The sequence below is a fragment of the Pristis pectinata genome, chromosome 4 (genome assembly GCF_009764475.1).
Source record: "Pristis pectinata isolate sPriPec2 chromosome 4, sPriPec2.1.pri, whole genome shotgun sequence".
Taxonomy (NCBI): domain Eukaryota; kingdom Metazoa; phylum Chordata; class Chondrichthyes; order Rhinopristiformes; family Pristidae; genus Pristis; species Pristis pectinata.
This window is the reverse complement of record NC_067408.1, coordinates 30932112-30959330: the sequence shown is the minus strand read 5'-3', so window position 1 is coordinate 30959330 and position 27219 is coordinate 30932112. Positions and strand designations below refer to the sequence as shown.

At 37.6% G+C, this 27219-nt stretch overlaps 1 protein-coding gene across 1 annotated transcript in view; it reads right to left on the bottom strand.

Moving 5' to 3' along the window:
- Nucleotides 1–7236: 7236 nt before the first annotated feature.
- pfdn1 (prefoldin subunit 1) overlaps nt 7237–27219 on the bottom strand; it is a 53407-nt gene continuing 33424 nt past the window's right edge. The window contains exon 4 of the mRNA XM_052014732.1: nt 7237–8051. Coding sequence (XP_051870692.1) covers nt 7968–8051 — 84 coding nt within the window. The 3' untranslated portion in view covers nt 7237–7967. The remainder of the gene's footprint in view (nt 8052–27219) is intronic.

Here is a 27219-nt window from a genome sequence, read left to right as displayed (position 1 = left end):
GGAGAAAACCCACACGAAGATGTGCTGACAGCTTAATTCACTTTTGCAAATAACCCCTTAATGTAATTGGCAAAATAATTAATTGAGAGCTGATTGGCATGCAAGTGAGTGTACATTACAGGGGTACAGGGAAATTAGAGGGGGAATGTCCTCCTGTACTGTAAGAACAGGTAACAACCATTTGAAAACAAAAAAGTGACTTAAATGAGCTAGGGAACATGTAAAGGCTTTGATCTAGCAGTCATAAAATAAACACTATAAAGTAAAAACTCTGGTTCAGTATGCTAATATGCTGAATTTAGATCAAATTTACTTTGGCAATGATTTAAATATTCGTGCTGACATGCTAAAGCTGAGGTGGAAAGATTTCTTAAATTTAATATGTAAAAACCCACAATTTGATGTTTGATGAGTACATGTTTTTTTTCCTCAGACTTTCCAAGTTAACTTCAGTATCATTACAGCCACACAGAATCTATTTAAAGAACAGTGAATGTAGATGCTTAAAATTTGAAACAATAGTAGTTTCAGTAAAGTTGCTGTGTAAGAGTGTTTTGCACTGACAGAACTGGCTGTTGGTAAGGGCCACAAAACTTGAGCACCCTCTAATCAAAATTGAAGCTAAATGAAGTACTGTTTAACTTCTCACCCAGCCCCAAACAGTATCAATCTTTATCAATATACTGCAAATTGTTTCTCAACTAGATAAGCATTTTAGCTTTATTAGTTGATAAGAATGTTAGGCAAAAACCATTCAATGACAGCGCTATATAGACAAGGAAGAAATGGCCATTTGATTCTACTGGGGAAAATGCCAAACAAGGAAATTGATTCTTGTGTACTTTTTGACCAACCATTCCAAAATGTGTGGCAGAATTAAGAGTACATTTATAAGATGTACAGCAAGTAGAGACACTTTCTCCTGTGTTATGTTACAGTTTTCTCATCTAATAATACCAAACCTCCCCTTGTCCATCACTAATCCCTGGTTCTCACCAGCCTACTCTTAAATCTATCACCTTTATTTTTTCCCAAGTTCCTTTCATGTCTGCGCCAAATTCATCTATGAATCCACATCCTTTTCCATTGTCCCCATTTTCTTCAACAGCCCCTCTAGATAATGAATGACTTGCTTCTGTTTTGGTTTTGTGCGTTCTGAGATGACTGATGAAGCCAATGTGAGAACTCCAAACTCTTCCACAGATGGGGCAGGTGGGTGAGTAGTTTGTAAGGTGGCGCACTCCTTCTGCCATTCTCCCATGGCTTCTGTATGCTGATGCATGGATTGAGGTTCTCAATACCATCCCAAATGCATTTTCTCCACTTTGAGCAATCACGGGTCAGGGTCTCAACAGTCAGTGCGGATGTTGCATTTTTCAAGGCAGCTTTGAACACATCTTAAATTCTTTTCCTCTATTTGCCTGGTAATCTCTTCCCAAGACAAAGATAAGAATAGCAGGTGTTTGGGAGTTCTTTAGGCAAGCAGGCAATGTCATCTGCCCACCTGTGCCACCCAGATGTAACTATGGACAAGGACACCTATGTTAGTTTGCTTGTACTTCCAGACAATTTGGAGATTCCTGTAGATTCAGTGTATCTTTCCAATGCCTTGAGCTGTAGATTGTGCAAACCTCAGAAGTAAACATCTCTCTCACCACAATGCTGCATCTCCAATAAATTTCCCTTTTGGTGCAGACAGTCTTCAAAACAAATGGAAAACTGTTCAACCTAAGTGACAGCATTCCACAACCAATGAAACTCAAACCTCTGTAGTCAAATTGTCATATCCAGATGACAAATAAGTGGAACTCAACAAAATACTGCTGATGCTGGAAATCTAAAATAAAAACAGAAAATGCAGGAATCACTCAGCAGGTAAGGTCTGATGAAGGTTCCTTGACCTGAAACATGAACTATTTCTCTTCCCACAAATGCGGTCTGGCCTGCTGAGTATTTCCAGCATTGTCTACATAAAATATAAAAATAGAAAATGTTTGCATTTGCATGCACAGAGGCTAAGCTCCAAGACATTGACGACTTGTGCACTGAAACAAACAAAAATAATGGGTCTTACAAAATAAAGGTCCTCGACCAAGTTGCCCCCCCACTTTACAACATTGCCCTCTGGTAATAAAGGTTCACAGCAAGACCCTGGAAAACACAGACCGCTTCCCATATCTCAGGAGCCACCTCTCAGCAAAGATAGTCATCGATAAAGAAATTCACCATTCCTTGAATGTGCCAGCACGGCCTTTAATTGATTGAGGAAATGGGTATTTAAAGATAAAGACTCGCACCAAACTTATGGTCTACTGGGGGAACACTCCCTATTTCTACTAAACTGTTGAACACAATGATTAATGAAATTACAAGTCATTCCCTCTGATCTGGTTCCATTTCCCCCCATATCACTTCCTTCTCAAAATAGCTTTGCTTTATGTTCTGTCATTCCAAACTACCTGCACCTCCAGAATCTCTCATCCTTTCTTCTCCAATGTACTTGAACTAGTTACCTCTCAACTGCACACCCATCTTTTCCAATATTCCACATTTGAATCTCTCTGATCAGATTTCTGACCTACTGCTTTACTGGTGTCTCTAAGTAAAGCCACAAATTACACGTTAATTATGATCTATTTTTCTTCCTTAAGCACCTCAATTTCTCTGCAATTTCTGATGTAGTTCACCACACACCTAATTCTGAGTCGGAGTGCCCTCACACTGCAATATTCTTATCTATCACGATGTTTCTGTTCTAATAGTGTCTTCCCTCTGCCATGCATTGTCCCAACAGGAATCCTGACAAGGCTTTTTCTCATTAAATGTGCTTTGTCTTGGCAACATGATTCACAGATCTGTGGACTGCTTTCACAAATATACTGACAGCACCTAGTTCTACCTCTCACTAAATCTACAAGAAAATTGTATCATCACAATGCTGTCTTACTTCTGGTCTTGGATGAGTTCCTATTTACTGCAGCTAACTACACATTGATGCCATCTTCTTTGGACTCCTATTACTAATCTCATCCCCAGATATCTCAGACTAAACCAGACTGTTCAAGACCTCAGCGAAATGACTTTAAACATGCAAAGAATTGCTATCTTGTGTCCTCTCCATCACAATGAAAGCCAAGTTCAACTTTTGGAACAGCACTGCTCAAACTTTGTCAGTGTTTTTGCCACATTCTACTGCATCAGTGCCAATGCAATCAATATCTATGCTCAACTTCTAATGCTTTCTTGACCACCTTACCATCCTCCATAAACCATTTCATCCAAAACTCTACAGTTCCTATGCTACTCAAAATCGCACTGAACTATATCATTGTTGACCTAGATTGTTTCCTAGCTGCCCGAAGCCCACTAATTTAAAACTCTTGTGGCTAAATCCTGCCAGATTTCACCTCTCCCTGTCCTGGTAGTCCTCTACAATTATTCTTCCACCCACTTCTAACTTCACCCCATCCCTATATCCTTCCAGTCTGACGTCTTACCTCCATGTTCATTTATTCCATCTTGGCCAACTATGCTTTCAGCCACCCAATCCCTATTCTGGAAATTCCCTCAAAACTCAAACTTCATTCCCTCCTTAAAACTCACCTGTTTGATCAAACTCACTGATATCTTTTTCTTTAGGTAGATTTCCTTTGTCTCTGAAGCACTTCATGGCTTTTTGTCTGTGTTAAAAGCTAGTAGTAAATGCAAATATCATCATGAATCATGAAAATGAGATTAAAACGTTAATTAAAATAGCTGAAATAATACAAATATATTTGTATTTTTGAATTATTCTAGCAACAGACTATTCTAGAAGTATTGTAAATCTTAATTATTACTGCTCTGTTTCACCACATGAGGGCACAATGTATAAATCTTGAGCAATATTACTGCAAACCTCTACTGAAAAATATCTGTTGCCTTGATCCCAATGCAATGAATATTTTAGTCCATTTACTGAAAGCTAAAACAATATAAATATGATTGTTTTATAGATTTATATACTTTATACATTAACTAAAACTCAAATTATTCACAGGTGTGATTTTGGTTTATTCACAAATGAATACTATCTTATCATTTATATTGCAATACACAGCAATTGATTTACTGATTATTCTGTACAAGTTCAGATTGCACTTTCAGAGCTCCAAGATGTCCAAAAGCATTTCATGGCCAATGGATTATGGTCACAGGATGTGACGCAGCAAAATAAGGCTCCTAATTTGATTACCCTAAGGTTGCACATACACTAATGATGCAAGAGACTGAGACCAGAAAGTTTACAAGTAATGCAATATTGTTGTTAGAAATTTAAATACAAAAAACAATCAAGTTTCTTGGCATTCATATCACCAGCAACCAGCTTCAAGTTCCTTGGCAACCACATCACCAGCAACCTTGCCTAGCCCCTTCACACCAATGTGGTGATCAAGAAAGCACGACAGTGTATTCACTTTCTTAAGTGTTTGAGAAGATTCTGCATGTCCATGACGATTCTCTCAAACTTCTACAGATGTGCTATAGAAACTATTTTGATGAGTTGCACCTTGGCCTGGTATGGCAACTGCTCTGCTTTTGACTGACTAAACCTGCAGAGAGTGGTAAATACAGCCCAGTCCATCACAGGCTCATCACTTACTTCCATCCAATCCATCTTCACGGTGCGTTGCTTCAGGAAAGTTGGTAGAATCATCAAGGATGCCTGCCACCCTGGCCATTCCCTTTTCTGTCTTCTACCTTCTAGGAGAAAATATAGGAGCTTGAAAGCCTGGACATCCAGACTCAGGATCAGCTTCTTCTCCACTGCTATCAGACTCCTGAACCACTCACCTCTTTCATATCCCCTTCCCGGTAGTGCTGCCTTGTTCTCGTACTCTTAACTCTACCTCTTTACTGTCATTCTGTAATTGTCACGTCAGCATTTCTTTTTGCACTACAATTTTTGCACCATTCTGCTGTTTTGCACTCGTTGTTGTATTTATTGCTGTATTTAGGCAACATCCCCAAACCTCCATCTGCTCTCACAATCAATCTTTTTTTTCAGATCCCACTCCCTAATACTCCCAAACTCCCCCCGAGAGCTCTACTCTTCACATATGGTGGGAAGCTGCAGGTGAAAGGCCTTTGTGCAAGGTGTGGTGGTGAAGCCTATTCTATCACACCTTTGGCTTAAGGCTTGATAAAATTGGAATGGATCCTCAAAATGCCACTTCTGATCCATTTTCATGAAAGTTCATTTATTTTTGAGCAATAGTGGCCTAAGAACCAGGAGGACCTGCTTACCTCTCTTTGAATAGCCCAAGGACAATTACATTCACCTCACAGATCAGAGAAGGTCTCATCCAAAAGATGGCACCTCAGCTACCATTAACTATGGCCCAATGATAAGATTTTGCCAAGTCAGAAACTTCAAGGATTTTAGTGCATAATCTAGACTGACACCAATGTAGTGTTGAAGACATGCTGCACTATTGGAGTGCTGTCTTTCGTACAAGGCTGACTGCTTTTCCAGTGACTGTAATGAGATCCCAGTTATGTATCTGAATTGAGGGTTAGTTGTGAATTTGCAGCGTTCAACAGTTATCTTTACCTCTCCTACACAACCACGCAAACTTATCCCATATCCTTGCTTCAAATCATTTGATAGAAGGTCATTAACTCAAAATAACAGCATTGTTATTCTCTTACAGATGCTGCTGGGTCTGTTGAATACTTTCAGCATTTTGTTTTGATGTCCCTACCCTTTGATCTTACAATTAAATTCTACTTGGGTTTTTTTTAAACAAATTAGAATGATGAGAGTCTATCTGCTTCTGTTGCCCTTTCGTAGAGATTGCAAGTGCTGATTTCCATCAATGTCAATAACATTGGTCAATTGTATAGGACAGCTAATTGATTGGCTTAAGAAATCTATAGGTCTTAAAAAAAATAAGGGTATTAACACTGTTACTCCTCTCATTATAATAAATGTTCTTAAATTTAAAGTTCAAAGCAGATAGATGTGTAGAATATTTTACGGCAATTTATTCCATATACCTTTGTTTAAAAGAAAATATAGACTTTACCCATTTAGAGTATTTCAGATTTGATCTATAATTTGTCCATTAAATTATCCACTGCCTTCTTAGCAGTGCACTTTCACATAGTTTCAGATTTATCTATAACTTTTTCTCTTATTTATCCATCCTCAGCATGCAGATGCTAACATCTGGCAAGACACGGGGAAGTCAGTAGTTCTTGACATTTTTAAAATATAAATATTTTGCTTGAGAAACAACTAAGTCCATTAACAGTAAATGACATGTTGTGCTGTTTTCTTGTGTTTTAGGTTTGTTACTAGACAAATAATCTCGAGAAAAATGCTAATTCAACCAGGGTATTTTTAGAACTTAAAATTCTGAAAATAATAAGCTGACAAAAGTAACAGTGACATTGTGGTTCTGCTGCAAATATGTAACTAATTGCTATTATCCACTTTAAGCGTGTACGTGACTCACATGACACACCAATGTAAATGTCACATGTTTTGTTAATTATTAACAGAGCTATTGTCCAGCCACAATGTTAGAATGCAGATTTATACATAAATAACTAACCCTATATATGTTGAGGTTTTACCCCTGAGGCAGTTATTTAAATTTGAAATAAAACAAAGAAATTCATGGACTAAACCAAAGTATAATAACTGTGGAAAATAGGGTTAGCTTCTACCTTACCAGTACCAGTGAGTTATTAAGCAACCAAAGCTTGTTCACATTAATGAAATGTAGGATTATTTACATCCTGCAATGTTAATCTTAGTTTTCATTAATTCACTACCACTCATGTATCAAATCTTGTATAGAGTTCCTTTACGAGGGAATTTCCAGTTTTGATTGTTACCATGAAAGGGCGATTTATATAATCACAATTTGCAGCCACTCTTGAAGATAATTTCAAACACATCAATAGAGCCATTCAAAGATTTAACTAAACACACAATGCTTTCCTAATTTCACTTAACTAATTGACCCAGTAGTTCTATGGGACAATGCTACATTTACTGTACACAAAGCAAAAGTTCGAAGCTTATCCTGTTCTGCAAGGCTATGAGTGAGAGCACCCTATCATTGGCAAGGATAAGATCACATATTTGATATCAAATGCAAGATGATTTAATTCCCCAAAATAATGGCATGGCCAAAACCACCTCACTGACTTTGGGAGGACATTGTCATAAAATTACAAAGAGCATGTAATTGGAGGTTTTATTACTGTTTTGCCAGATTCTTCCCATCATGTGGAACAAATAATGAGACTGCTTCAAAGCAAAACATCTGATATTCACAAATACGTATTTATATAATCTTACATTCCATAACAGATGCCAGATTAAGGGAACATTGGTGTTTAATAAACCTGTCTCAAGATTGGCTTACCTCATATATATACTTCAGGATACACAGAAAACACAAAAATGGCTTCTAAGCTATGCAGGCTGCCAGAAGTTCAGTGTTAAAATTACTGTGATAAAGTAAAATGGGACTGCTTACATTAACCACATCAACAGAATTAGGGATTTGCTTTTTCAACAAGGATCTTGAAAAATTAATAGTTGGCAATAAAAGTATAGCTGTGAAGTCTTACACTGACTGGACCAAAATGCTCCTAAAAGAAAATGATCCTTCGCACAGGTAAGATGTACCATTTCAGTTGCTCTTATATTAATGTTTATTTCAGTTGGATTCTAGCAAAATTACTGGTCGTAAACTAGCTCCTGTCATTTACACTACTTGAACCTGGTAGGAGGATCACAGACTCAAAGAAAACTGAGTCTACAATTATGCCACTAGAGAAGAGTCATTGACTGACAGTGTTAATGTTACGAGCTCGGTCAGAGCCACCTGCAATCCAAGCTAAATGAACACCAATATAAAAGCGGCTTCTATTTAATCCTGAAAACTAGTCCCCAGATGTGAAAACAGTTATTGTCCTCTTCTGGCCATTAACATTTCTCTGATGTTGTCTTCTGCATCTTTCACACTACGTTCCAAATAGGACTTCCTTTGCTGTCAAAAGAAAAAAAATACAATATATATGCAATTAGTCTGTACTCAAAATTATTCAGATTTAGTTTTTTTATTCATAACTCTAGAGACCAAAATAATCGCCGAATATAACAAACTAAATCACAGAAAAAGATTTCTTTTAGTCTTTCTCCTGTGTGCACAGAGCAAAAACAAAAGCCAATTAGCATACCACACCAATTCGGGCATTTCTCAGACTGCTGAACCAGTTTTATAACCACTAGATATATAACATCTAATTTATCATAAGGGTTTTCTTTGAAATATATGATAGTGATAATGAGTGAACATGAATTTTGTTCATGCGATTAATCCAAGAGTGAGTAAATGGACATTTCTGACTGAATAACCTAACTGCTATGTACCTTCCTGATCATTGTTAATATTCAAGTTCCATAATAGAACAGCACAAAACATGTTTTCAGTTTTCCTCTAATTTTCCAGAAATGACAGCCAGATATCAATATTCTTGTGTAAGGTTATATTTTTCTATATAAATGTATACCTACTGTTTTATCTTGTTAATTCATGTAATATTTCCCAAGCTATCTAAACACCTTTTTTAAAAATCAGTTTTCATCATCTCATTTATGATGTTATGCTGCACACCCAAATCCTGTTTTGTTCGCTTAATTCCCAGTGCTGGAAAGTTCCTCATCCAAAATTCCAGAAATAGATTTATTATTAAACCCTACCTAAATTTAAGGATGAATTTCAAAAATATTAGTAAGCAGGCAGATTCATTTCATGGGGGTAAATAACAGCTTAGTACACATAATACTAATACTTTCTAAAAACATTCTATACCCACTAACAATGGTGTTGTCAAGCAGTAGTTATTGTCCTTCCTCAGGTGTCAGCCATTATTATTCAACATAGATCAGGGTGTGGGTGGGACAGTTTGTGTTAAAGGTCCTGAGGGATCAGCTAGTTTGCTCCCTCACTCCCAGGCTGGGAACCTCTGGATTCAATCCAGATCACTACTTTTCCCCAATCTCTGATCAGAATATACATGGGGCAATCACTCTGCGCATTCCCCAAGGCTCTGCTGCAACAGTCATTCCAGTGTCTCTTCTTCCCTCCCTCTTTTCCAGAACTGAGAGAAGCAATGTGTGGGGGGACAAGCATTCTACATCGATCATCTAGACCAAAATATTGTGGTAGAGATCTGCCCAATCCACAATTTGTTCAAAATCTCAATTTAGTTACAGTATTTTATCATTATTCAGAATGCAAAACTATCTGCACATTGTTTAGAATTATTCTGACATTTCACAGATCTGAAAATCTTCACAGTTACTGGAAAAGACACATAGTGGCTCCATATGCCAAAAAAAAAGATAAAGTTAGTAAAGCATAACCTTGCAGCTTCTACAATTTCTTTTGGAAAACTATAAATTTCTTCCAGTTCCCCAACAATTTTCAGAAAGCTTGACAACCCAAGGCAGAGTACACATGACCATCATTTGAACTTTTAGTTAAGATCTGAGTCAGCTACTCCAAGAAATTTCTAAGCTTCTTGGGCAACTGAGATCAAACTCAGTGGAGGTGTAAATGAACTCCAGGCTATTCATTATCTGATTCTTCAACAGAAGCACCATTACAAAAGTTTGTTATGTATAAGATTATATTGCAGACAGTGCCAGTAGCTCCATGTAAAATGGCCATTATTAGACTAGGTAGAATCTTGAACATTTAATTCTGATCCAATTAAAGATAAAATAATAAAGCACTCATTTTCTTTTTGATCATTGTTTGAAAAAAAAATTAAGCAGCACTCATGCACTGATAATCTATTCACTAATCACCATTTTGCATTTCAACAGGACTACTTGGCTCCAGACCGCATCACAGCCTTGGTTCAAGAACTGACCAAGGAGCTGAATTTCACAAGTGAGGTGAGTGACTGTTTTTGGCACCAAGGTAGCATTTTACCGAATGCTGCATTATGAAGCTCCAGTAAAACTGAAATTAAGGGGGCATGAAGGGGAAAAGATTCCAATGGTCAGAATCAGAATCAGAATCAGGTTTATTATCACTGACATATGTCGTGAAATCTGTTGTTTTGCGGCAGCAGTACAGTGCAAGACATAAAAATTACTGTAAGTCACAAAAATAACTAAATAGTGCAAAAGAGGAATAACGAGGTAGTGTTCATGGGTTCACTGACCATTCAGAAATCTGATGGCAGAGGGGAAGAAGCTGTTCCTGAAACGTTGAGTGTGGGTCTTCAGGCTCTGCACCTCCTCCCCAATGGTTTTAGTCATACCTCACACAATTGTGGTCATTGGATGTCAACCAACCTAGCCATGGAAAAATCACTGTGGAAGTTCCTCAGGGCTGTGTTCTGCGCCCAATCACCTTCAGCTGCTTCATCAATCCCCCTCCTTCCATAATATGGTCAGAAGCAGAGATGTTCACTGATGTGACTGTGTAGGTGCAGAACAGATTTACCAGAATGGTGCCGGGATGAGGGATTTTAACTACAAGGTTAGGTTGGAGAAACTGTGGTTGTTCTCTTTGGGGCAAAATAAGTTTCGACAGAAGATTTGACAGAAGGGTACAAGATTATGATAGATTGAGATAAGGGAGACAAAGAAAAGCTGTTCCCATTAGCTGATTTCAGAAGAGAGCCAAGATGGATTGACCAGTTGGCACTTTCGGCTGAACAAGTTTGCAAATGTTTCAAGCTGGTCTTCAGCCTTTACTTAAGCACATGTCAATTGCATTAGATTTAAAACATTTTCTTACACATTGTAACGTTTCTGTTGTTAGAAGTGAATCATTTGACTATCATGGGGAACACTGTGTAAGAGGCAAATTACTTCTTATGCAAATGAAGGGCAGAATGAAAAGAGGGCCATTCTTGATTAGGCTCCTCCCAACAGCTTAAGTCTGGCTCATGCCCTGCCCAATGTTTTTAACCTCAATAAAATATAGGTACAAATAAAATACCCATATTTGAAATTCTCCCCTAACTACTAATGAAATGCAAGCAAAAAACTAGGACTTGAAGAAGGCATTACAATCTCTGACCAACTGCATTTCACAGATGACATCATCACTACAGGAATGGAACCAGGGCACTTGAATATCTAACATTTTTTCCTGAAGCTGACATATTAATTGATTTCTATGTATGTTATCCATTTCCTGAAATAAATATGTCTCCCATTGGCATGCAAGATAAATATGCACCATCAAAGTAAAAACTGGATTGGAAGAAGATAGCCTTCATGTGGCCCTCTCTATAAAAATAAGAAATCATGACTAATCTCACCAACAGGGCATCTAAATATTGATCAACAATCTGCCAGTCCTGAGAACAATGACAACAAAAGCTCTTAAAGAACAGCAATGACGAGATGTCCACACCATGGCCTGCAGCAACTCTGGGAATGTCCTTCTGCAGGAACTCTGAAATCCTAGCATACATAAGATCCAAGGCATCATGCATGCGAGACTAGGCCCTTCCTCTGCATATGCACAATTTTAGGTTGGAATCTTATGACTTTCCAAGCCCAAAAGGTTTGGGCTCCCCATATATACCCATCTTCACAGATTTTAATCTGACTCTTAGTAGATATTCAAACAATTCCTTGTAACCAAACGTATCTCAACAATTACTGTATAATATTTGTCTTGTAGGGGAAGCAACAAATGCAGGTACCATGCAGAACATTTTCCAGAGAAGCTGTAACAAATCATTGAAGCTGAGTTCTCTCCCAGCCAAGTGTCCAATGAGGATGAGATGAGCCGGTTTGGAAGACAATATCTTCACTTACATTTGAAGGATGAGAAAATTGCTGCAGACTTCAACAGAGCCAAAAGCTGCCTTACCCTTCTTCTTGGAGGCAATGTTGATGGTGGCCAGGCTTAACTATCACTCAGAAAATCCAAGGGCTCTTAAGGGATATTCAATGACAAATATTCTAGTGGTGTAGCACTCTAGTGGTGAACTTTAACACTCCTCTTCCAAGTTTGTGTCAAGCCATATTCTGCCACTTCAGCAAACGATATTGCGGGAGGAATAAACTGAACAACGGACCCCTGCTAATCATCAACAATGCCCCTTGACATCTAGTTAATATCAAGAAATGACTGACAACATCCAATTATGGTTTTTGCACCTTGGTGCCTGCACCATGTGCGCTCTTTCATTAGTACCACCCATGGACCATGGTGCTATTGCTATTTCCAGGCTTATTACCTGCAACATTTAATAAGCCATGTCACTTCTGTCAAACTATAATGACAAACCCACCATTTTTGACATTTGCAAGAGATTCAATGTCAATTTAGCCATTAGCTACAATAGTGCCTCTTGGGTTATCATAAGCCTTGCAATAATGACTGGTATATAGACTAAATTAAGGCAAGTCTGCACAATTGCCATGAGTCCGAAGACATTGTCAAGTTGACAAATGAGGCTGGGTTTAAATAAGTCAACCAGGATAACATGGAAGAGTTATTGGATGGTAAAGAACTTACAGAGTTGTCTGAATCTATCAGAGCTTGAGCAATAGGGATCAGAAAAGCAACAAGAAATCATCGCCAGAACACCACCACCACCAAAATAACTCACCGCAAAAGGTTTTCAAAATTGTTCACCACGTCAAGAAAGCAACAGTCATTTTCAAAGACAATGATGATCCCAATATGGAGTGCAGTAATGAATATGGTTGCATGATAGAAAATGTCCTTTTCTGCAAGGAGCTTTATCAGATGAAAAATACAGCTGTCCAGATTTTCCTCAACGTTTCCTTTAAATTTCATTCATAGCCACCCAGGAACAGTCACAGGAAAAATCCTCCCCATCATTGTCCCAAACTACAACAAGGTCAGATTCACCAACACCACTGTCATCCAAACAGCAGTGATAACTCTGCTTCTCACCTCCTCCACCACCACTTCAACTAGCAAAGCCTCCGGTATCACTTACATACAAAGATAAGATTTTGGAGCAGGAGTAGATGACTTGTCCCCTCAAACATGCTCTGCCATTCAATAAGATCTCAGCTGATCTGACTGCACCTCAACTACGCACTCTTGCCTACATGCAGTAACCTTTCACATCCCTTTGCTCATCAAGAATCTGTCTTAAAAATAATTTCTGTTTCCATCAGCCTTTGAGGAAGAGAGTTGCAGACTCTCAATCCTCAGAGAAAAAATGTTGCTTTATCCCCATCTTAAATGTGTGAATCCTTATTTTGAAACACTGACACCTAGTTTGAATTTCTCCCACAAGACACATCCACTTCATATTCACCCTGTGAAGACCCCTTAGGATCTTATATGTTTCACTTGGTGAGTACCCTGAAAGGGTACATTATCTATGTTTTAACTAATTTAAAGTTTGATGGTTAACAAAATTCCATTGTTTTTAAGTGTTTATATTTTTTGACTCTAATTCTCGAGTTCTGGTACGCAACCAGGCTTTTCACATTTAAATAAATGGGACTTTTTTGATTTACGACTTTTCACTCAAGAAAATGTTTTTGAGAAATGCAACATGTTTGTAAATTAAGGAGTATCTTTACATAATTCTCTGAAACATCCAAAAGATTCTGGATGTTTCAGAGAAGCAAGTTGATATATATACTGCTCAAGCAGAAGCAGAAAGTCAGAATTTCACTTGATTTCAGAGAAATAAAATTTATTTTGTTCCAATGAAATTAAAGTCACTCATAGAGAAAAGTTTTTAAATTACAAACCTGTTTTTTGTGCCTTTTAATATTCTCATGTGCTCTAACTCCATCTACAAGTTTGCAGATGACACTACTGTAGTGGGTTGTATCTGAAATAACAATGAGTTGGAGTACAGGAAAGAGATAGAGAGCCTAGTGACATGGTGTCATGACAGCAACCTTTCCTTCAATGTCAGCAAAACAAAAGAGCTGGTCATTGACTTCAGGAAGGGGGGCGGTGCACATGCTCCTGACTACGTCAACGGTTCTGAGGTCGAGAGGGTTGAGAGCTTCAAATTCCTTGGACTGAACATCCCCGATAGCCTGTCATGGTCCAACCATGTAGAGGCCACAGCAAAGAAAGCTCACCAGCGTCTCTACTTCCACAGGAGACTTAAGAAATTTGGCATGTCCCCTTTGACACTCACCAACTTTTATCAATGCACCATAGAAAGCATTCTATCTGGTTGCATCATGGCTTGGTATGGCAACTGCTCTGCTCAGGACTGGAAGAAACTGCAGAGAGTTGTGGACACAGCTCAGCACATCACAGAAACCAGCCTCCCCTCCACGGACTCTGTCTATACTTCCCACTGCCTTGGTAAAGTAGCCAGCATAATCAAAGACCCCCCCCCCCCCCCCCCCCCCCCCACCATCAGGCAGAAGATACAAAAGCCTGAAAGTATGTATCACCAGGCTCTATCTCACTGTTATAAGACTACTGACTGTACGGTTCCCTAGTACGATAAGATGGACTCTTGACCTCACAATCTACTTTGTTATGACTTTGCACCTTATCGTCTACCTGCACTGCACTTTCTCTATAGCTGTGACACTTTACTCTGCATTCTGTATTGTTTAACCTTGTACTACCTCAATGCAATGTGTAATGACATGAAACAAGACATGATTTTCCACTGTACCTCGGTACAAGTGACAGTAATAAACCAATTCCAATTCATGTGGTAGGATAACTTGTTTAGCAGATCAAGTTTCTACAATTGCACTGATCTTTGTTCTTTGATCTTTATTAGAATCATGTAGTTGACCTTTGCCCAAGGGTAAATACTGCAGTCAACTAGAAATTAGCCAACACAATCAATGCCAACATAATGTAGAGCTTCTCCACCTCCACACTTCTAATTCCCACCCAATTCTTCAGTGTTGCAATTTAAGTGACTAGTGATAAAGTCAGGCACTAACGTCTCAGCCAAATCTACAATCTTTGGAATTTATTTCACACAAAAGCCTCTGAACATCCAGTTCTCATGCAGTTGCATCATGATAAGTCACTATAAGACAGGTTAAAACAGAACTACTCATGGATAAGTAAGAAAGTGGAATTCATTTTTTGCAATCTAATGATTTTCAAAATTTACAAGACCGTACAACCTACCTTTGCTCACCTGGTAAAATGACTCTGTAGTTGTAACAACTACTTTTTATTTGCAACCAGATGCTTGTGTGATTAAATGCAATTATAAGCGTATTGTCATTCCATACATCCAGAAAGGATTTATGAGCATACATTTTTAATAAGTAACTCGGATTTTAGCCAGTGCATTCTGCTACCAATTTAGTTCTTCATAAGTTGCATGTATGTCAAAGTCAGACTTCAATCTTGCACTGCTGCATCCAATGCTGTATCAAATGTAAGTAATGCAAGCCAACCCTCACTTTAGTCTAAGATCTGTAGTACAAAGCACTAAGAGAAAAAAGGCTGCTAAGCCATGTCATCCTTAAATTAGCATATTTAGTTTCTTCTTTTCCAGAGCCAACTCACAGCTTGCACACAAAAAAATTCATCCACAAATGTTGGTTAAAATCCTTAATGCTTACTCATATTGAATGACTTAGAAATTAGAATTAAAATGTAAGAACTCAAAGTATTTCCATAAGAGCCAAGGTAACCAGACAGAACTGGGATGACTAGAAAAATTATGCTTGGGACGGGGAAGTGCAGCAGCCACTTTTCCACCTCCTAAATGGGTGGTTTCTGGATATAGGCCAACATGGGTGATACTTTGTGCATCCCAGATTCCAAAAGCAAAAGTTGCATCTTTAAATCTGTTGATTACACTGCCACCTTTGGAATGAAGTGAATATTTTCCCAGGAGTTTAAGATAAAATAAATAATTTTGAAAATAATTTTAACATAATTTTAAAAAAGCCTTGTTATGCTGTCCTTCCCATTTTATCTAACATGATTCTATTCTACAATTAGCTTAGCACCCAATGCCTTAGAACTGGGGGAAATGCAGTATTTCTGCATGACATTTATATTTATAGTTGTAAAAGCCAGCAAGTTTGGGGTTCTTGCAAAATGTGCAAGTCCTGAAATTGCTGGTTAAGCTCCCGTAGCAATTTCCTGCTTGCAGTCCATTCTGAACTCTGCATGCAATCCAGGTGTGGAGCATAAACTTGCTGAATTTGCCAATACTTCCATAAAGAACCTGCATATTTAACCCATGCCGGGTTAAACCTAGTGCAGGATCCACAAGTTCATTCATTTGACTGGAGAGACTGCTTCAAGAAAGAAAGGTATGAATAAATTACATATTTAATGAGTTTGGTTTGCTTTAAGTGTTTAATTATTTCTAAGTGTTTGTGTTTTTTTAAGTGATTCACTTTTTTAAAATTAGTTGTTTAATGGATTTCTAAATACAGTGCAACCCTGGTACAACACACATCACGGTTACAATTTTGTATATTATCAGGGATATTATCATGTTCCCCAAGATAGATACATTGTTGGGTTCTCTTGCTTTATTAACTTGATTAAATTGTATTAGATTTGCAAAGAGAAAATAATGGATTAAAAAAAACTGGATGGCACAAGGGATCCGATACAGGCAAATGTAGAGTTATGAGAATCTACGTCTGTGGGACCCATAATCAAGGGAATCAATGTCAGTTTCTTACCCACATAGAGTCGATGTGTGAAACTATACTCTGAGAGTCAGTGTGCATGGGACCCATTTTCCAGGGAGTGCTAGTGTGTGTTTTTACTTCAGGGTCACATAGAGTAATAATGTCCCCAGCAAAGTGTAACAGATCTTTGTTTGTCCAAGTCCCTCTAACTTTGGCATTACTGAGGAAGGAGTAAAAGATGCAGCGCTGGAGATCTGTTCTACAAATTACAGCTGTGAAACACAGCAACAGAGATTGGGTGAGGAGGTGTGTGTATGTGTACTATACTACAATTCTTTTAGACATTCCATGGGTGAGCCTGGTCATATACTCAATGTCCTTCCACCACACAGTCCTCACCATTTTTAACCTGGAGTTGACCTACAGCAAATTCAGCTGATTCATATCAGACAAACTAAGTCTGCTTCTCATATGTATCTCATTGGCAAATATGAACGGCAAATTGCACTTGGCAAATTTCAGATCAATAGGTTAACAGTACTCTTCGACATTTTCACGACGTGGATAGGTTCTATGCTATGATAGCATTGTTGGTGGGAAAATGTATCATCAACTTCAATCATTCAGAGAAATGTTTTGTTCATTACATTATGGAGGAAGTAAGAACAGGGTGAGTAATAACTTAGTCACGTTATGACTAAAATCTTCAACCCTAGGTGGTAGTTACAATTGACAGGAAATGATACATCATCCAAGAAGGAATGAACAAATGAACCTTTCCAGCTTTATGCCACAGATTGTATCTAATACTCAACTCTTTAGTGTATGTGAATAAAAGTAACCAAGTAATCACCTCACCCAAGTAATCATTTATCACACAAGCCTAAGCAATCAGCAACAGCACGCTATCTAGTTGACCTGTGTACCTAGAGTAATTCAGAATATATACAACATACATTTTTCAGCACATTATGGTATGACTGAGGAATGACCAAATGTAATTATAATTCTGTAGATGGTCTCTACAGAAGGTGGAGGGCGTGTGGTGGTGAATATTGATCAAGTGCCTGCTCCTGATTACAGCCTATCTTATTGTGGATGAATTTGATGAGAATCAATTGACATGCTGCACATGCTGTGCAAACTCGTATATAAAGTCAAATGGAACAAGTGAAACATTCACGGGAACCGCAGTTCAATGCAAGCAGTAATGAACAAGAGGGAGCACAAAAAAAAGTAGAGAAAGAAGAAATCTTCAGAAGCTAATTATCAATTATGAAATGTGTTCTCCTCACTTCTAGACATATCTCATATCTTCAATACACAGCTGTTATAGTTTCCAATAAATACTGAATGACATAACTGCATGACAGGCCCTACAGATATATAAAATGCACTAAAGATAGTGACCACAAATTTCCTACATTCTCATATTTTGTGATTGATTTTGCAAACACGCAACATAAAAAGAAAAACCTATTATCCCACAGGCCAAATTCACATGCTTCTATTTTCCCTTGAACCACTGATCACAAAGTTACAGGTGTTTTGGCATTTTAATCATGTGGTGAAACAGTTAATAAAAAGTGATGCAATAACCTTTGATTTTCAAGAATCCCTTTAAATTTCAGGAATAATCAAAATATTATTTCATTAAAGAGCACTCCACAACCACATATATTTGCTAATGCTAATAATATATAATGCTAATGTCAGAAACTGACTCTTTTCAAACCAAGCAAACCTGAGGAAAAAAAAGCAGAGAATGAAAGATAAATTACTATTTTAGCTGCCAATTTCAATGGTGGCAGGATTTTTCCTTCTAGAAATATTTTATTGTCGGAAAAAAGAGGAATATGTCAAGAACTTGTGGCTATTATTACAATAACTGATGTTCCAAAATTTCTAATGTATTGGAAGTAAGATTGCTAGAAAATAGAATGCAACCAATCCTAACTAAGGACACCTGTAATGATCTGACTAACTGATTAACAACCTGACTTATTGCACACTAAATCCTAATCCAGCAAGGATGAAAACTTCTTGTTAGCTGGTGCTAAGTATCCTTCATGAAATTAGCTGAAGTAATCTTTCGGTCTACTCCATTGACAATCTCATTCCAAAAAGCAACAGGATGGCTTGTGTGAAAAACAGAACATTATCACACAGACACACAAAAAAAACTTTTCTGAGTCCAAGCTGAGGCATAGTGTTATTGAAGTGGAGGGGGGAGAGAGTACAAGCAACTTTTTTTTTTACTCTGTAGATATATTCATCTTTCCCAGGGGTAGGCAGCATAGTGGGACAGCAAATACAGCATTGCTTCACAGCTCCAACAACCCAGATTCAATCCTGACCTCCAGTGTTGTCTGTGTGGAGCTTGCACGTTCTTCCTGCGAAGTGTATGGGTTTTCCCTGGGTGCTCTGGTTTCCTCTCACTCAAAAATGTGCAGGTTGGTTGGTTAATTGGCCACTACAAATTCTGTAAATTATACCCCAGTGTGCAGGTGAGCAGTTGGATGCAATATGGGAATATGAGGAGAACAGGTTAGAGTGAAAATTAGTGCATGAATGGGATTGCTCTGTGAGTTTGCACAGACTCGATGGGCCAAATGACTTCTTTCTCTATCATAAGGAAGAGTAAGAAAATGAGGAATAGTCTGTACTGTCCAAAATGAACGTCCACCACCAATGCAAAATATTTTATGATTAGCATCTAAGGTTTATTACTTGATTTTGCAGGTTTTCTTCAAAAAAAAAAGTATGTTTCTCTTTTCCCTGTTCCTTCCCTTAGCTCAAAAATGACACCCAACATAATCTACAACTTTTGAGAAGAATAATAGCAAAGCAGAAAAGAGCCAACATTAAATCAGGTTTTAAGGTCCTTCACGTGCCCAAGACTTTCTTTGGTTTCAATGCCTCCAGTCAAACTAATACAACTAATCGGCATTTTTTGATTAGAACGAGGCCAGCCACAAAAGTGCATAGATGATTTCTGACAGGAAGTCTAAATAAAAGCCCAAGGATCAAGGATCAAGGATCAAATTTCAATGAAAGATGTAGACAATTCAACTTCCACTGGTTGAATAATATTCCATTGGGAAAATAAAACTAAAAAAAATTACAGAAGTATCTCAAAAAGTGGCATATGGTTTACAGTTTGAAAAAAAAATTGTGAAAGAATTCTGCTACAGCTACACTCATTTAGCACTGACCTGTGGTTACTGACACACTGTCTAGCCTCAGGAAGAAGTTAAATGAAGGTCAGACAGAGATCAGACTATTACATCCTCCACATTCATAAAGTTGTTCCACCGGAATTTTCTACCTCACCCACTTAAGCCACCCACTTTATTGCTAATTCAAGCATCTTTAACCAGCTCCTTAATCAACACAAAGAATCACAGGTTGATAAACCTGCCAAAAATGGTACTGGAAATTTTAACATTTCTAGGAGTACCACACTGCAAAAACTGGCAATAGGGAAATCTGAGCAAAAAAATTGCAGATGCTTGAAATTGGAAACGTAAACCAACAGAAAATGCTGCAAGTACTCAACAGGTTAGGTGGCATTGATGGAAGTCTAAACTGAACAGATAACTTTACAGATCCCCCCTTATATAAAAAATATATTCCATAGCGAGCCTCTGGAATTAACTTTCCACTCTACAGCTTAACACTCTGCCTGTATCCAAAACTTCATTAAAGCCAGCCAAACTGTCTCTTTCTCTGTAACTGTAACACTTTATTCTGCATTCTCTTATCGTTTTTACCTTGCACTACCTCAATATACTGTTGTAATGAATTGATCTGTATGGACGGTATGCATGACAAGTTTTTCACTGTACTTCAGTACATGTGACAATACTAAACCAATTTACTAATTATTTACCAAACTATATATTCGTGCTTCAATAAAAGAATATTTAGTAAAGGTTCAGAACAGTCCTGTTTAAAGCCACAGTTATATCTATGCTGTGCAAATCAAAATCTTCTTCTTGGCTTAGCTTAATATGGAATTTTTAAGCACTATGTTTCATAGAAGTACAATACCTTTGTTTATCACTGCAACAAAAAAAAGGTCTTCTGCTGTTCGTGCTCCAAGATATTTGCTTTTCAAAATCTGCAGCAGCCATGGCTAATTTGCAATGATCAAGTGTATTTTCCTTCCAAGCCCAATATTTTATGACCATAAAATTACCTTACTTAGAGTCATAGAGTTATACAGCATGGAAAGAAGCCTTCGGCCCAACTTGTCAATGCCGACCAAGGTTTCTTCCTGTGCTAATCCCATATGCCTTCATTTGGCCCATATCTCTCCAAACTCTTCCTATCCATGTATCTGTCCAAACATCTTTTAAATGCTGTAATTATTTCTACCTCTACCACTTCCTCTAGAAGCTCATTCTATATAACCACCACACTCTGCATCACTTCGGAGTAAAATGGACTGTTTTTTTTGTTCTAATTGTGTTCTTTCTTGTTAAAATTGTGCATAATTAATGTTTAATTTATGTTTGTCTTGTGAATGCTGCTTATATGATGCTATGTGCCTGTGATACTGCTGCAAGCAAGTTTTTCATTGCACATGCATACATGTATTTGTGCATATGACAATAAACTCAACTTTGATTTTGAAAATTTGCCACTCTTTAAATCTTTCCCCACTCACCTTAAACCTATACCCTCCAGTTTTAAACTCTGTTACCCTGGGAAAAACATTATGATGATCCATCTTATCTATTCTCCTCATTTTATAAATCTCTGTAAGGTCACCCCTCAGCCTCCTTTGCTCCAGGGAAAACAGTCCCAGCCTATCCAGTCTTTCCATATAACTTAAACCCACCAGTCCTGGCAATATCCTTGTGAATCTTTTCTGCACCCTCCCCTCTCTAGCTTATTTCATTATTACTGTTCTAATATAAATTACAGCAAGATATTTTTATTAACTTTACTTTGACATCCACTGAAACAAGTTATTAGACTGACCAGCATAGTAGGATAAAGTCCAAGAATGTTGCATTACGAGTAGTGAATTAAGTTATGTGGTAGAAAAACTGATTCTGCATCACTTTTTACGAAGTCATTGGATCACCATATTGGATGTTTAGCTCTTTTTGAAGTAAGCCACATAATATACTATAATACAAGAATAATTGTAACACTGAATACTGAAATTAGTCTTAATTTTGAATACCCTTACAAAATGCAACTTTTTATAATTCAAATTCAAGGATAGCTGTTGGTGTATCCAATTTACCAAACTAAATTCCTAGGATTTATAGAATAGTCTAATCAATTATTTTGATTTCAAGTGTTTTCCCTGTCAATTTTCAGTCTAATTTTATCAGACTGAAGCATTATTCCACATAGGCAGGTAGCCCTCCTAAATGAATGTGTGTGACATTGCCATGCACAAGTGATTCTTACCATCATGTACTGCCAAGAATTTCCAACACAGAGACTGAATCAAAAGGAAATGTGTAGAATTTCTACCTGAAGCTATTTAGGTAGATTTGGCCTTGTCACTCCCAAACTGAAGTAAAGTTGGATCATCCTTGATCTGATGTTTAAAATGCAGCTGAAGGAATCAGCAAATAGTGAAGCTTCGGAAGTCCCCATCTTCAACTCATCCTGCATCCAACTTACTGCAGGAGCAGAATTAGGGCCAAAAGATATGTTCCTTGTCAGAGATGTGGCTTGTAACACTCCAAAACACAAATTTTACTCATGGGATATCAGTACTCTCATGAAGAGAGATATTTTTGACCTCTTGACTGTTGATTTAGAATTCCACCGAACCAGTTATGGGTGTTGCACCTGACTTTTTTCATAAGTTGATACCAGTGGATCTTCCAGGATCATAGTTAGATTTTTTAAAACATATATTGAGGGGAGGAGAATTTCCATTAGTATTATCTATAACAGAGGCGCTCAACCAAGGAATGAACAGCAGAACAGCTACCATACTTCCTGCAATTTAGGAATGCCTGCAGTTTTCAGGTGGAAAATTTTGAAATAAATGATTAAATCTTATTATGCAAGTGTTGGAAATTATAAAAGCTTGTGATCATGCCATCATAAGTGATTTGCAAGGAAGCAGAATGAATGGATCCTCAGCATATCCTGTTCCAGCTGTCTGACATAATGGGCAGAACCTGAAAGTCACTTTAAGTTAACTAGATGTAAACAAAATTCGAGAAACTGTGCTGAATGATGTTCTTTGTAAAGCTTCCATTGCTGTGATGACCCTTGCCATTTATTCATATAGACAAATGAATGCACAGTGTAACATTACTCCTCAAATTTCTAAGCATTGGTAGCCAACATATAAAAAGATAGCTGCGCAATATATTTAAAAACAAGTTCAGCTAAAAGACCACTCCAATCTTTCCCCTGATGAAACAACAGAGGAATGTCTCGGCATACTCTGCTTTTTCAAGTATTCTGATGTCATTCTGTCCTGTATGCGTGGCATGTTAATAAGTTCTCAGTTTCAGGAGAGTTAATCATATGTGACAGAGAAGTTATATGATACAGTAAGAATATGTGCATGGCAATTAATAACTGCTTACATTGTATAATGTAATACACCACATAATATTGACCAATACAGGAAATATTTATTGCTCTGTAAACAATCCAACCAAAAATGTGTATTTGGGTCCTATGTGTAATGAATTCGGACAGTCTCAATCCAGTAGTGACTTCCATAGTGCAAGCCTGTCCTCAAACAGGAAACCTCAGAGAAATCAATAGGATTCCTGGTGTGTGAAAGGAAGAAGTGGGTGTTATGTCTGATAAACATATGTGTTGGTGTGGTAAAGTAATGGCTGTTTTCATGGCAGTTTGTACAACATTCTCTTTGGATGCAACATTCAATCTAGCAAGACTCTGTAGTGTAAATCCTACAGAAATCTTGCCTCAAATGGGCAATTAACATGAAAGGAAAATGCATTCTACCGGTTTAGGAGGCATTATTCTGAATTTAGATTAGTCATATAATGGAGGCTATCTTAATTTTCCATTTAGACATTTTATACTTGACAAAAGATGTTATGAACAGATTTAAAAGAATTGATATATCTTCAATTGTTAGCTCTCTTAATTGGAGGAGGGCAGTAAATGCATTCCTTCTCTTGCATTCACATTTACAGTATTCATCATTTTTTTTCTACTAGTTTCAGATAATTCTTCTGCTTTTCCTACTTGTAGCTCCTCTAGACCAACCTCTTGTTATTCGCTAATCCCTTTGCCATTTTCTTTCATCTTGCGTTTTTTTCATTTAATTAGTCCTGGTTTCCAACCCATCACAGAGTTTTCTTTGTGTTTTCCTCCTCTTCCCCCATCTCTAACTTTTCTCACTTCTGACGAAAGATCTTCAACCTGAAACATTAATTCTGTTTCTCTCTCTATGGAGGATTCCTGATCCACTGCATACTTCTAGTAAAGTGACAAATGATTGGTCTCTCCAAATATCTTTCTGACCTCTAAATCTGATGAGCTGTTACATTTACACCTTTCTTTAAACTGTACTATAAACATGTGTCAGTGACAATAGTGTTAGTCATGGTATGGCGGAGAAAGGCGAGAAATCGACTTGTTCTGGGGTATTCTGGTCAGCCAATACTGATAGACTATTGTAAGGGAGTATGGTGTAGAATTGTATTTATAAAAGCAGTTAGGAGTTGATAAATTTCAATTAATAGAGCATTAATCTAGAATAAGTTTTAGATGAAACAGTTGGTGATGTGAACATCGAGTGATACAGATACAGCTGAAATCTAATTAAACAACTGTCAAGAAGAGCAGTTGATCACAATTTGATTTCGGCACATGTGCTATTAATCTAGCCACGGAGGAATAAACCCAGTACAAGCCAAAAGTGAGTTTGCACATTAATTAAATATATGCCGAGGAAAGCAAACAACTTAAATAGACATAATCTGAACCACTAAGTGAATTAATGGACTGATTGAAGAAGACAGGATATACACAGGAAGAATGCAAAAAACCATTGTAGAGATCTGAAAAACATCAGGAAGAGAAAGTGATTTTATCTCAACTCACAGGTAATGCCATATTACCTATTTCCCTGCAATTGTCAAAATGATTGAATTATATTTATATGGGATATGTATCATACAATTTATGAAGACTTTCTTGATTATTTACATTAAAACTGCAGTATTTCTAGGACCAGATGCCAACATGACTTATCTTGGTGACAGAGGACAATATGATCAGATCAAAAAAAAATCATACCAAAGTCTCATAATTTCAAACTAGACAATTTGCGATTTAACTAACATCTCGGAAGCAAAACCTATGACCTGCAGATTGGGAGATTATGGGTTTAAGAAAATAATAATATGAATCACATCTATGTGAAAGGAAAAATAAACTGTTGATTTGGTGGTAAATAATCCAACATATTTACACCATTTTCTTTTGTAATTTCCTCAATGCTGTACAAACACAAACCGATTCTCAACTATTTTGAAATTCAAACAACTTCAGGAATGCAGAAACTGCTTTTCTCAAAACAAAAAAAAGTTTCTTACAGATCACCACAACATTTATCTGTTAGTGATAAGAACATTATGACTTTGCACATAGGTGGTAACCATTTACAAAGCTATCCCAACTCATTTCCCTGGAAAAGCACAGGGCTGAGTGTGTAAGATGAGCCAAAAAAGCACCGATCCAAATACAGAGACCTTGTGTGCTTTAATTAACAAAGCAGAAACAGAATGGGGAATTTCCAATGTTAGATCATTAGAAGCACTCTGATGGAAACCATGACAACATTACAAATATGGCAATTCTCCTATACTAGGATCCCTGATATGCCAAGCTAGCCATTCATAATACTGGAGAGCTTCTGGTACATGTGCTTGTCATTAAAATGTCTGAGTTATACACTAATTACTCAATGAATAAAAACTACTAATTCCCACTACTGAGCTTTATCAAAAAAGGAAGCCTTATTCCTCATGTACCTTATTCACAGGTTTGTTACTCTATAGCAATGTTGAAACTCATGACTACAAGCCAGTAGGTAACATTTGAGTGACTGACTAGCTAAGGGCATTAGCTAGCCTCTGTTCCAATGAAAAGTCAGCCATAATTTTGTGATTTGATTCAGCAGGTGAACTGTAAATGCTAAACAACTGGCGAAATACCGTATGCAAATCTGTATTCGAGCCTCTCAGTAATCAGTGTCCAGAAAGCCAATACAGCCTCATACGGAAGACCTTGGAAAGCAGGGACACGATGCAATGAGAAGCTAGCACAGCAGTCACGGTTGCTTTTTTGGAGCTAGAAAGAGCTGTCCTGCTCCATAAATAATCAATTTTCAAAATCTTTCTGACTGGTGGGGACCCTTTTAAAAACAAGTCTATACAGACTGCTTATTTTGCTTAGTTCTTGTTTTTCCTTTAATTGCCTTTGCAAAAAAACCTTGAGACTTGTTTGCTTTCACAATAGATAAGATATCTTTATTTGTCACACGTACATCGAAACACAGAGTGAAATACATATTTTTGCATAGAGTGTTCTGGGGGGCAGCCCGCAAGTGTCGCCACGCTTCCGGCGCCAACATAGCATGCCTACAACTTCCTAACCCATACGTCTTTAGAATGTGGGAGGAAACCGGAGCACCCAGAGGAAACCCATGCAGACACGGGGAGAACATACAAACTCCTTACAGACAGCGGTGGGAATTGAACCCGGGTCGCTGGCGCTGTAATAGCGTTATGCTAACTGCTACACTACTGTGCGCTATCATGCCCTTCAACAGCTTGAGAGTTATAAAGAAAGACTTGAATTTAAATGTTCCTTTCACAATTACAGGATGGCCTAAAGTGCTTCACAGCCAATGAAGTGCATTTGAAGTTGTAGTCACTATTGAAATATGCCAGTTAATTTGTGTGCCTTAAGTGAGATCAATGACCAGATTTTCTGAAGAATATTTCTTTGGGATAAATAACAATCAAGCCACGTTGACACCCATCTGAAGTGCAGCATGGGGCCTTGCTTTAGTGTCTTGTCTGCAAGGTGGTATCCACACCATTCCATCAATTTTTTAATACTGCACTGAAGTCTCATTCCAGAATACATGCTTATCTTTCCATTAAGGCTTGTTGTATGGGCTGAATCCACAATCTCTGACACAGACAAGTCTACTCTAACTGCCAAGGGCTGACACCTCTAACCAAAGATGATTTTTTTTCTCAAATGCAGAGCAAGCAAACAAATAGACTGTTACGTGTTTGAAAGCACATCTACTTCAATTCATCACAGTGTAGTTATTCATTTTTAAAGTCATACCAATTGCATTTAAATATACTTGTAATTCAAGTACATTTTTCTGTCAAAGGCAGTAGAGCGGCACATCATGCCATGCACGAGCCTTCAGGTGGTGTCCCACATACCTTCAATGAGACTGTTGAAAAAGCTGAATGACAAACAATTTCTCAACATTTACCCCTGCAGCCTTCCACTAATTACTTACCCTCACACAGAACCAATGCAATTAATAGTTATTTTCTTGCCACGGGAATCCAACCACATCTATATCTAGTTTGATC